Below are 11,329 nucleotides of genomic sequence, written 5' to 3' on the forward strand. Positions count from 1 at the left end.
TGGGGTTTCTTTTTTTCTTATTTTTACTATTTTTAAAAAAAAATTATATCTTGTATTTATAATTTACTAGAAACAACATCTACCAGCAAATAATTCCTTGTATGTCTTTAGATACTTAACGAATGAAGATGATTCTGATTCTCATTCAGAGTCTGAATTATACCTTTCAGGACTAATGAAAGTAATCTGTATCTGTATGCAGAGAACCTGAGGACTTTTCAAGTCACATTATGACAAACGTTGACTTTTCACTATTGCGTCACATTCATTTCCTTACTGTAGGTTACCACCATTATGTGAAAACTATAATCATACTCCTCTTACAGCTCTGCTTTCAGCCCGAGAGATAAACATCACTTAGAGAAATAATGCCTATTCTTTACTGCTTGTACAAAAAGACCCTTCAACAAAGCTTAGAGTTCTGCAGACACAAACACTATCCTCAAAAGGTAAAGAAATAATGATGCTTTTAAAATCATCACAAATCTTTATGAAGGGAATTGAAAGTGTTTACATGTTTTTTACGTCTTTAACTAGGCTATGTATAGGCTCTTACAAAGCTAACTAAATAAGGTGAAGTATAATTTAACAGGGACAATAAAGCGTACACTAACTGTAAAATGATTTGTGATATGACATTATATTCGGTGTAAAGATCAGTACAAGGAAAAAAGGTTTAGTGACTGTGAAGTGCAGGACTTTGACCAAAAAACAAAAATAAAAAACAAAAACGGTAGTCAGTACTTAGAAGCTACATATTTTCACAATATAAACGTACAATCACTCTTGTTAACTTTATTAATAATTTTAGTCTGAGTACGTTAATGTGAATAACAGTACAGGATACAGTAGCCTTTAAATACACAGTGGCAGACAGAAAAAAGAGGTCTTACCTAAGCTCTTTATGGAGATGAAAAAAGTTGCTGGAAGTGGAGTCAACTAGAAAATCAGAGCATCTTCATTTTTCAACACGTTACTATTTTTTCTTTGGGTAAAAGACGGACACTCGGGTAAACATGAGCTATTCCCTGATGTCTCCAGGCCACAGACGTTTTAACAACCCAATTTTTCCGACTCTAAACACTTTGGGTCTTTTCCCTAAAAACTCGCCTCATTGGACGCCGACATACGGTGGCGTCACCAGGCCGCGCACTCATTGGCTAACGTCCACGTCCGTCTCAGGTGTCCACGTGTGCACTTTCACTCCGCCCGCTCGTGCACGGTCCCTCCCTTCTCGGAGGAAAAAACCGCTACTTTCTGTCCAACCCGAGCAAGACCGACCGGGACAAGACGTCAAGCACGTACTCTGCAGCTGGAGGAGTCCCCGTAGCCCGGAGCAGCACCGAATCCACACTTAGGACTCAGGTTTATATGGTGCAATAATTTACTACACACTTACTCCTGAAGGTAAACACGGACCTGATTAAACCACAAACCAGCAGAGCAAACAGAAAGAGATGAGTAAAACAGAATAAACACACATTATGTTAGGACAATGTTTAACCATACACACCTACAACTATTTTCGCATTTGAAAACCAAATGAATGTTTATCTGCATAGATAAGACAACCCGAAAACTTTTTCCCACCACTGTAGAGCCATACACAGTGAAATTTATTTTTGTATCAGCAACCAATAGTAAAATATTATACATTTATATTATAAAATATAAAAAAATATAAATATAAATGTATATTTAAAAAAAATATAAACTTAAAAGGGGTTGCTCTTGTATATTCTTTTAAAGTATTGCAGCTGTGTCAATAAGGTGCATGGTACCATGTTTTTACTTAAAATAGTCCTGTTAAGGTTCAGAGTAGATGCTTGATTTATTACCGTTTATTATAATATTATCCTCAGCATTTCTTCATTCTGTGAAAATCACGTACAGAAGTGGAAAAAGTTTTCATCCTTAAAATTTCATACAATTGCACATATTATCATGAAATATTTGTAGAAAAATCTGAGAAAAGTTATTTAGCTGACTTTGATGGTCTTAGTTAATACGTGTAGCTTAGGTGGTGCTCTGTGATTTGAGGAAAGCCCCACCCACCACCAAAATCACATAATGTATGTGTGCATCACAGAATAGTAGGCACATCATGCAACAGAAAGTATTGTTATTTCAAACTACCAATTACATTACACTGTCAGACAGGTGGATCTTGTAACAACTGTTTTCTATCCTATACTACTACAGTATCATCTCCAAGGTCTTGATAGTGCACATGCTGATGCACGTAAACAGAACAGTCATTATTATTAATATCTGCTTGAAGAATGGATGTAGTCATAACATTGGTATTATGGGACTAGGGTGTCTTTGTATACTAGTTAATTATCTATTTTTGATTAAATATGTTATAAATTGCATCTTCATAGACAGAAAAGTATATGTTTGTTCTAAGCAAAGTAAACACAGCTTCACAAGGTGTGTCAGAATTGCACATTTTTTTTATTTAATCATGCATAGTCACAACAGTCACAGGAAAACAGTGCTGTGTGTCATCAGGTTTTTGGCTGGTTGTCTGCTTGAAGTTCTTATAAAAACCTTGACAGTGTGAAAGTGACTTTACACAACTATTCAATAAATGACAACAGAAAAAGGATGTAATTGCAGCTAGACATAGAGAGAAAGCCTGATATTTCTCAGTCATTATTACACTCATCCTAACAGATGGGTACTGGTTAGTGACTGAACTGAGATCAGCTAATATATAATTTAAGTCACATAAAAAAAGAATTTGACAACTACTAATAATATCTTATTTACATAATTATGTATCTATAAAAAGGATGCATTTAAATGTATATACAGCCAATGTGATATTTACATGAGCTGTTAACTTCTAATTTGGCAGAACACAACAGTGAACAGTTTAGAGTATGGGCCATTGACATCACATGCTAAATATTTCACATGCAAAATAGCAATGTCCATAAGGCAGGGTAAAGGGGTGGAAACGGAAAAATGAGGTGTGCCAGACAGGCTCAGTGTTCCAGGAGAAGTAGATTACTTTTTAAAGATGGGTGCACTCGCTCACTTTTGCATCAGTTACTGCAAATCTGCCAGTGAGGCTGCAATGCATTTAATTGTTTATCACAATAGAGTCAACAATGTCTAACGTTTACAGTCATGATACTACAGAAATAGTGTGTAACAATGATTTCAGATAAAGGATAAGTGTAAACAAGTGGATTAAATTTGACCTCAGGATATTTTTTCAAATTTATTGATAAATTTAGTTCTGAGATGTGTAAAAATGCAGAAATCTGAAACAAAGCAATAACACATTCATACTGTAAAAATGCATTTCATCAAACTGCAACTTCATTGTAGAAAGCACATGGAAAAAGACTTTGGCCTCTGATGAAAGCTGGACAACAAGTCATGTTAGATGAATTTATACAAAACACATGAGATTCGTCTAATTTACAGCAGAGCTCTTTACACTCAGTCTGTCCAGCAGCTGCTCATGACAGAAGATGCCATCCACGCTGGTCTTATTGTGGTATTGCGTTGGGGTCATGGGTCAGGTGGGCATGCAGGCAGGGCCAGGAAAGGCAAGGGACTGTTATGGGACCTTAGTCCGAGCCGAAGACCAGTATTGGGGCTTTGGCATGAACACGTGGACGTGGCATATGGGACACGTCTGTTTCTTCCATAGCCACTGCTCCATGCACTGAAACACATTTTAGAGCAGATTAGTACATGTGTTTGTCAGCCAGTCTGCATGTTTATGTCTTTTTGAGGCATTGATTGTTCTTCACTAATGCCAGGAGGTAATTTCCAACATACTGACCTACAGCTAGCAGAGGCATGACATGATCAACATTGACAACAACCTGAACCAAGCGATGAGGACACGCTCTGAACTGCTGTTCACTGAACAATTAAGTCATGTAACTGTCATAAAAGAGTTGAAGCAGTAAACTGTGGTTTATATATATATATATATATATATATATATATATATATATATATATATATATATATATATACATATATATATATATATATATATATCAAGCATCTGATCTTCAACACAGGAGTTTTACTGTTTCTTATTATTTTTTATGTTTGACACAATGCAAAATAGAACTGAATAAAATTGAAGACAAGAAAACACAAATCTTTTGACCACTTCTATCAATTCAAACAGTGCAAAATGATTTATATTTGAGTCCTCGGAAACTACATTGTACACAGAGACTAGAATCAGTAAAGAGATGTATTGTGTTACATAAAAAGTATCTAATGTTATGTTAAATACCTACATATTCCCTTTTAAATGTGGTTGCGTCAAAATATTTTGCTTGTGTGATATTTTAAATGTTTTGATGAATACAGAAAAAATATGTAATCACTCATTAACAAGCTATGAGTTTTAACTAAACATAAAATAAGACTACATGATCTATGTCCAAGTGATGTGCTTTACATTCTAATTTAAGGTAATACTTTACACATCTCATTCTGGTAGGCTTATTATAAAGAGGCACCTATTCCTTGCCTGTGTATAAGTTGTAAATATTTCTATCTGGTAGAAGGTAAAATATTTTTTGTCATTAATTATCGGAATTTATAGGAATCCTCCTAATTTGGGTTCTGGCAGAAAAAGAGTGTAAGGATCCACAAGACGGTTTTACAGGACAAGACCAGGCACAATAAAGGCCGTGACAGTTCAATGGTGCATCATGAAGATCAGGAGAGAGGCCTGATGTTTGGCCCACAGGAGCAAATCTTCAACCTTCATTCCAAATGAATCAGATCTGTCCACTGATGAGTCACCTTCCACAGATTGATATCAGCGATGTCTACGAAGGGACAGTTGACGGCGAGGTGTGCACTGCTCCTTCTCCACTGAAATGTGTCCGTCTGCTGACTTCCTCCTCTCCTCTGGGAGCCTGTTCACCTGACCTGTCGCCACTTCACTGCTTCTGCGAGGCTGACTCTGCTCTAACCTCCGTGCCGCCTTCAGCACCCACCAAATGAACACATCATAATCAGTAAGTCCTCTCGTTATCGCAAGCTCCTATGGTTCTCCACTTCATGCATCCACAGGGGTAGGATTCAGGCTTATTTTCATACCAGTTCATTTCATGCATATAGAGGAATGTTGCCTTCGTGCGCTGTGAGTCTGATATCTGACATGCTGGGAGTGAACAATGAGGACTTCTTTGCAGAGAAAAGGAAGGGCAGAACAAACAGTGTAAAGAGTTGACATGCAAAAACCTTAACAACAAAAGAGATGTTTTACCTCTTTATGAAAGCGATGAGTACAGTGCAGCTCTTGGATTCCCACTCCGTTCTTCCTCATGTCCTCATGACAGATTAGGCACAACTTGTCATCTTCAATCTGTGTAGAAAAACAAAGAATTAGAAAGAATTTATTTTCTCATAGCAAATCTAGTCTACTGTAAAATATCCCATTTTAGGAGTACTGTGGCTTCTTAGAGGAAGTTGACTGTAGATGTCAAATAGATGCATGAACAATTAATGGATGTACTTTATGCTATACAAAGTAATTATACTGCATGTAATAAGCTGAGAGTGGGGTACTGGGGCAGAATATTTATTATATTAGAGAATGCATTACAGTGACACAGAATAAGTGCTGTGAAAACTGAGAGAAAAAACAACAACACTAATACTACTACATTTGAAAAGACCTGGACGTGACCTGGAGTTGCCAAAGTACACACATTCGTTACACAAGTAGGAGCACAGATACTGCTTATTCCCAGTTTTCAAGATCAGCAACAGAGTGTCATACACTGCAACACTTTGTCTTTTGTTTTGTTTTTTTTGGTGCTATTGTATTTGTTGTGTTGTGTCTGGGATACACAATGGGATCACTTTTTGTGTTGCTGTCCCACCTATTTAGGTTGAAATCCGTCTTGATGTTTGCAAGGAGCACTGAAATGATTATGATAAAAATAATCAGTAAGACCCTTCAAATGCACTTAAACTTAAGCCTGTTTTCAAGATGAAAGGAGTTGAAAGTACAGATATTTGTGTTAAAATAAAAGCAGTAGAAAGTTGTCCATAATATCCATGTTAAGTACAGATATTGAAAAACCATTTAATTGCAATAACTAATACCTTTGAATGTGAAACACCCTTTTTAGCCTACAGCATCAGAGAATCTTTTGGGGCATGTTGTGTTGTTTGACTATCTGTGATACCATCAGAACGTTAAGGTAATACAGCTTTTAATGCTCCCCAAGACCCCTCTATTAGTGAAGGACAGCACCAAACCACAGTAACCCTTTGGTTGACCAGACAGTTACATTTAAAATATGGCACTAATTACGAAAAGTGTGATTTTTGTTGGTCTAATAAGAATCTTTCCTGCAAGTTCTCACCAGGGACATGGTCCTCTTTTCACGTATATAAAGTCTCCTGTCCAGTGACTCTGCGAGCTCTGGGATAGTGGTGATGCGGTTCTCTGGGATGGTCGACTTAGGGCGAGTGTTGTCATCTGAGGACGCCCGGCGCGCTCTCGGGTGGGGTCTGACATCCACCTTCTCTTCTCTGTTTTTGATGTGGATAGGGGAGGGTGCCATTGTTGCTGCATGGAGCTTGTTCAGCTTCATGGCATCTAACTGTGACTGTGGATCACACAGAAAAGTACTGTTACACAACATAAAAACTGTAATTCAAATGTGGCCTAGTGTTTTCATTTATGGTATTATAGCTGATAGTGTGCAGAACAGCTGTAAGTCCCTTAAAGCCCAGACTAAAAACCACTCTAAGCTGTCGTCTGTAAACAGGGCTAATCACTCCTAATATTCTTAAGTAACATGTTAGCAAAGTACCCCCTGTTATGTAGTTTAGCTTCTTGACCAGGGTCAGTCGGTTTACTGATTATTTATGCAACTGCAATAATCTGATTAATGCTTTTTGTTGAGGACATAGTTCATATATGGCAAATCTACAGCTCTTTCTTACATAAGGTGTGTCATCCTGGCTGAAGTAGTATGAAGCATCTTGCACAAATGAACAGCTCTTATTATCATAACATGTCTGATGACTGAAATTGAGAAGTATTTCTAAGTTTAATGAGGAGGCCCATGCTTGATTCCAAAACGTCCCATTGATGACGGATTTGAGTTGACAACCTGTGTTATGTGAATATAATAAATAGTGGGTCAATAGCTGGGTCATGTTACATCTTCCTCCTCTGGTTCACATGCATAGACTGATCTTTTCTGGATGAACATGTGGTGTCACATTTTATACAAATCAAATTTTCATCTGAGCTTTGTTTGACCTCCTCTACTGGTCAGTTTATACACTCACATGTACATTTCTCTACACCAGGTGCTTTCGTGTCCTACAACCAGCTGCCAGTAACTGTTTATCTCACTAGAGAGCAAAAAAATGTATGGTATCGAAATGAAATCTCAAAATGTTTACATAATGGGATAGTTGAATGAATAAAAATACCCCTCTTTTCATGTGCCGAGTCCTTCACAGGCTGTTGTGGATTAACTGTACAGACATTATGTCATGAAAATCCATTATCATGTAGTATTTTACCTGTTACTGATTATCACTGGTTAAATGTACAAGATTACATTTAGGTAAGAAATCATCTCTTTTTCAAAGTGGGTTGAGCATGTATATATAAACTGTGTTACTGTGTAACTAGCATTGACTTTTAACCTTGCTTTGACTATTGGTAATAAAAAAATGGATGATTCCTTTATGAGAATTAGAACTGATAGAGAATGTGTGTTTATGAGTTCTGATACTCAGAAAGCTGCTATAAAGGAAGCGAGTCCAATGGATTCCTGTTAAAGAGTTTTATTGTTATAGGTTTGGTTACCACATTATTATATCTGTTTTTATGTTAGCTTTTGTAATGTACCAAAGATAAAAGTAAAGAGGGCTCAATAATGACGCAGTCATCCATACTGACTTGTTATTCACAGTTGTCACATTCACCACTGTGGTCTATATCATAAGGATGACTGGATATCACTATTATTAAAGCCTCATTATCCAGACTTTGTTTATCTTTAGATTAGGTGTCAATGCAGGGCTCATCTCTATGACACCACATCATAGGAGAGACTGATGTTAAAAGTTCCTCTCATTAATAATGAACAAGAGAAGACTGGTTTCCAGTACAACAAAACCACAATTGTAGCACAATCTCAACTTAGAAAAAACAAAGAGCTTTCAAAGTTCTGCAGACTTCTGTTTTCAGTGATACTTGCATCTATTTGCCAGCTGTTTGTCCAAAGTGATTAAACAGGGATGTTTAATATGACATGGAGGAGAGAAATGGATAAAATATAAAGAGAAAAAAAGAAAGAAGGAAAGAAAGAAACTCCTGTGGTTTTGAAAGTATACAATCAGTTTTGTTACCTGTGTGTCCATTTGCCTGTGCTTCTATGTTTGTTATTGTGCATCAGCAGACATTATTGACGTGAAAGAGATCGACATCCTCAACTCCAACAGATTCCATCAGCACAGTGTTCATGCAAAGTGTTTTTTTCCCAGTCTGCTCGTGTACATATGCCCTGACATTCCTCTCCTTCTCTGACTTAAGTACACAGCTTGTTCATTATTAAAGACAGTCGTGTAAATTTTACATTATATTAAAATCATACTGTCATCATACATAATGGAAATAATAAAATAAACTGTAATTTGTATCATACCAATTATTACAATATTTTTCTGCTGTGCAAATACATCTTGAATATGTCATGTGTATTTGCATTCCTTAGTGCTGGGTTTCTTACCACAGTTGGGAGCGATGCCCGTCGATCCGCTTGTGTTTTTGAAGGTCTTCTGAAACTACGTTTCCTGTCTCTGGAGTGTCCACCTTCTGCACCATGACCCCAGTAACTACTCATCCATTTTGTGAAGTTACCATCATCATCCTCATCATTGTCCATAACAATAGCAGGCAGGAGCCTGAGAGACATAATGGAGTTGTATGTGGAGCCTCCTGGCACACACAGTCCTGACACAACAGATGAGAGTGTGATCTGAGCCGAGTGGTACACGATGTAAAGACAACACTGAGCTGACCTACTAAGCCTCTGACTGACTGGCAGTTGGTCTGGGAGCTCCACTACAGCCCTCTGTCCCACAAGGCAAAAGGTAACTTACTTCAATTAGATCCCTCTGGTGCCTTAAGCCCTGTTGCTGTTATTGTGTTATTCCTGGACATTCCAAAAATACCCTGCACAGCTTTTGTTCAAGTCTTTAAACAAGCAAGATCCCTTATAATCTATTTAACGTCGCTGGCAGAAAGTAAAAATGGAGGTGATGGGAATAAACAGGGAGGCACAGCTAGTATCTTGGCTCTGAGTGGGTGATGTGACCCCTGCTTTTAATCTTTCCATTACAGTCATAGGCCTGGGGGTACACAACACAAACTCCAATTTCCCCATACTTTCCATTCGCTGTGTTCGTCAAACCTGTCAATAATTATGGAGTACAGGCAGCTCTGTCTACAGCTGTGAGCCTGGGGCTTATGTAAGAGGACAGACATCTTTCATATCACAGCGGGTACCACTGAAACAGTCATTTATTTTCTGTTGGTTTTGTTTTTTGTTTTAGAGGTCGCCTTTTGAAATCAAGAACACATACATAAAAACATCAGCTGTACAAAGCAGAAAGTAAAGAAACATTTGCAAACACCTGTCTCAAGCAGATATATTTTTTAGGATTAAGGTTTAAACTATTTAATATATTCTTTATTGATGCATCTGCATCATATCAATTTTACACAGTTTTGAAGATCTGATACAAAGCACAATGCAATGATGTGAAGTGCTGGTTGATTAAAGAAACAACATTGTTTAACTAGAACTCTGTAATATGGACAAAAGAATTGTATTTCTTAGATTTAAGTCTGCAACATCAATAAATCATTTTATAAGGGTACCAATATGAATTGTTTCTTTAAAATAGAAATAGAATAAAAATAGTAAAATAAAGCACTATTATATTTCACATCACTTGGAAAGAAAAATCTCAATCCATTCAATTAATGTACAATATTTCACAGCCCCATGACCAACATTAAAACATACAACATTTTGAAGTATTGACGGATTCTGTGAAACTGACAAATATTGTACAAGTCAGACACAAGTCAGAGACTGATTGGTGTTGGCGTATAAGGTCACTACATTATGCAAAACTTGTTACATGTTTAACTTTACAAAAGCTGATGTTACTCCTTTACAGACTTGTGTAAAGTGAGGTTGATCCTTGATGAGACGGAGCCTAATCCTAGCACTGTTGAGAGACTCTCATGTTGTCTCATGTAACCTCTGATAATTACCAAGAATAAGATTAGTGTAATCTGTCGTTTTTCCAAAGCTGACAGTCATTTGAGGCAACACCTGATCTGAAATTACATAGAATAATACAAAATAAGGAGTGTGCTTCTGATAGTTTTTAATTAACAGGGAAATATTACATTTAATTGGACTGAGTTGTTGTTTTTTACTGCACTCACATCAGTAATAGTTTGTTGCATGTGTGTAAGAAAAACAAGTGCAACAAATGTAAGGATACACTGTTTCAGTGAGCATTATGTTGAATAATGTATTGATTATTCAACATAATTCCTCATTTGTAAGTGTGTGCCTCATAAAATCTCACATGTATTTCTGCTTTGACCTTTACTGAATTTTGTAAATACTGAAATACTGGAACCACAAAACCCCAATCTGATGAAACAGTTAAACTGAAATAATTCAATGAGTGATGGATTTTGTGAAAAACAAAAATAAAAAAAGAACATTTTTCTGGCCATTCTCCTGAGAATAATATTCACACAGACACATATCATTGGCCACAAGTTGCAAAGCACACATCTATTTGTAGCACTTAAAACTAAGTCATACTGGGCTATTAGTAGTACGCACATTTTACAAAAATAACAGAGACAAATATACTAAAAGGATCAGACGTCCTCATAGTGAACTCTGCAGGCAGCTTCCCTCACATTATTAAACAACGAAGGGGGCTCACCAACACAATCCATGCATGTACAAACTTATGCCTCCTCATAGAATTTTCTATTCACAAATTCTATTCAGTTTGTGAATAGAAACATTTTTTTGATCCACTTAACCCGGACATGTGGAAAATGTGGATGTGCAAATATTAGCAAGTGGATCAAAAGAAAATAAAAAGAACAGTAAAAATAGCTATTTCTGATTTGTATTTTGTACAACTCAAAGAATAAAATAAAACAAGGTGCCATTTACAGGAGGTTTATAATTTACAGTATGTCCTTGAATAATAGGACACCTCATGAGGGAATCGCTATTCTATCAAGGTTCTA

The 11,329-nt window shown here is 36.7% G+C and overlaps 1 protein-coding gene across 4 annotated transcripts; it reads right to left on the reverse strand.

Annotated features, from left to right (window-relative positions):
- Positions 1-3,221: 3,221 nt before the first annotated feature.
- Positions 3,222-9,333, reverse strand: LOC115418250 (leukemia NUP98 fusion partner 1). Of its 4 annotated transcripts, none has more exons than XM_030132654.1 (4): positions 8,763-9,327; positions 6,372-6,617; positions 5,264-5,362; positions 3,222-3,685 (listed from the first exon to the last, which is right to left on the reverse strand). In XM_030132654.1, exons 1-4 carry the CDS (start codon positions 8,946-8,948, stop codon positions 3,578-3,580), a joined length of 639 nt encoding a protein of 212 aa, XP_029988514.1. In that variant the 5' UTR covers positions 8,949-9,327; the 3' UTR covers positions 3,222-3,577. The 4 variants fall into 4 exon arrangements, with proteins under 4 accessions (XP_029988514.1, XP_029988516.1, XP_029988513.1 ...); XM_030132656.1 differs by lacking the exon at positions 3,222-3,685 and adding an exon at positions 4,052-4,978 and having other exon boundaries at positions 6,372-6,639; positions 8,763-9,333; XM_030132653.1 differs by lacking the exon at positions 3,222-3,685 and adding an exon at positions 4,052-4,978 and having other exon boundaries at positions 8,763-9,330.
- Positions 9,334-11,329: the final 1,996 nt, after the last annotated feature.

The sequence above is a fragment of the Sphaeramia orbicularis genome, chromosome 4, assembly GCF_902148855.1.
Source record: "Sphaeramia orbicularis chromosome 4, fSphaOr1.1, whole genome shotgun sequence".
NCBI lineage: Eukaryota > Metazoa > Chordata > Actinopteri > Kurtiformes > Apogonidae > Sphaeramia > Sphaeramia orbicularis.

What these genes read in the sequence shown, in the direction of transcription:
- LOC115418250 (XM_030132653.1), bottom strand. Translation starts at nt 8,948, where the DNA reads ATGTCTCTCAGGCTCCTGCCTGCTATTGTTATGGACAATGATGAGGAT. An exon ending in AAAAGAGGACCATGTCCCTG is followed by an intron (nt 5,363 to 6,371) that starts GTGAGAACTTGC and finishes TTTTCTACACAG; the next exon opens with ATTGAAGATGACAAGTTGTG. An exon ending in CTCATCGCTTTCATAAAGAG is followed by an intron (nt 4,979 to 5,263) that starts GTAAAACATCTC and finishes TGGGTGCTGAAG; the next exon opens with GCGGCACGGAGGTTAGAGCA.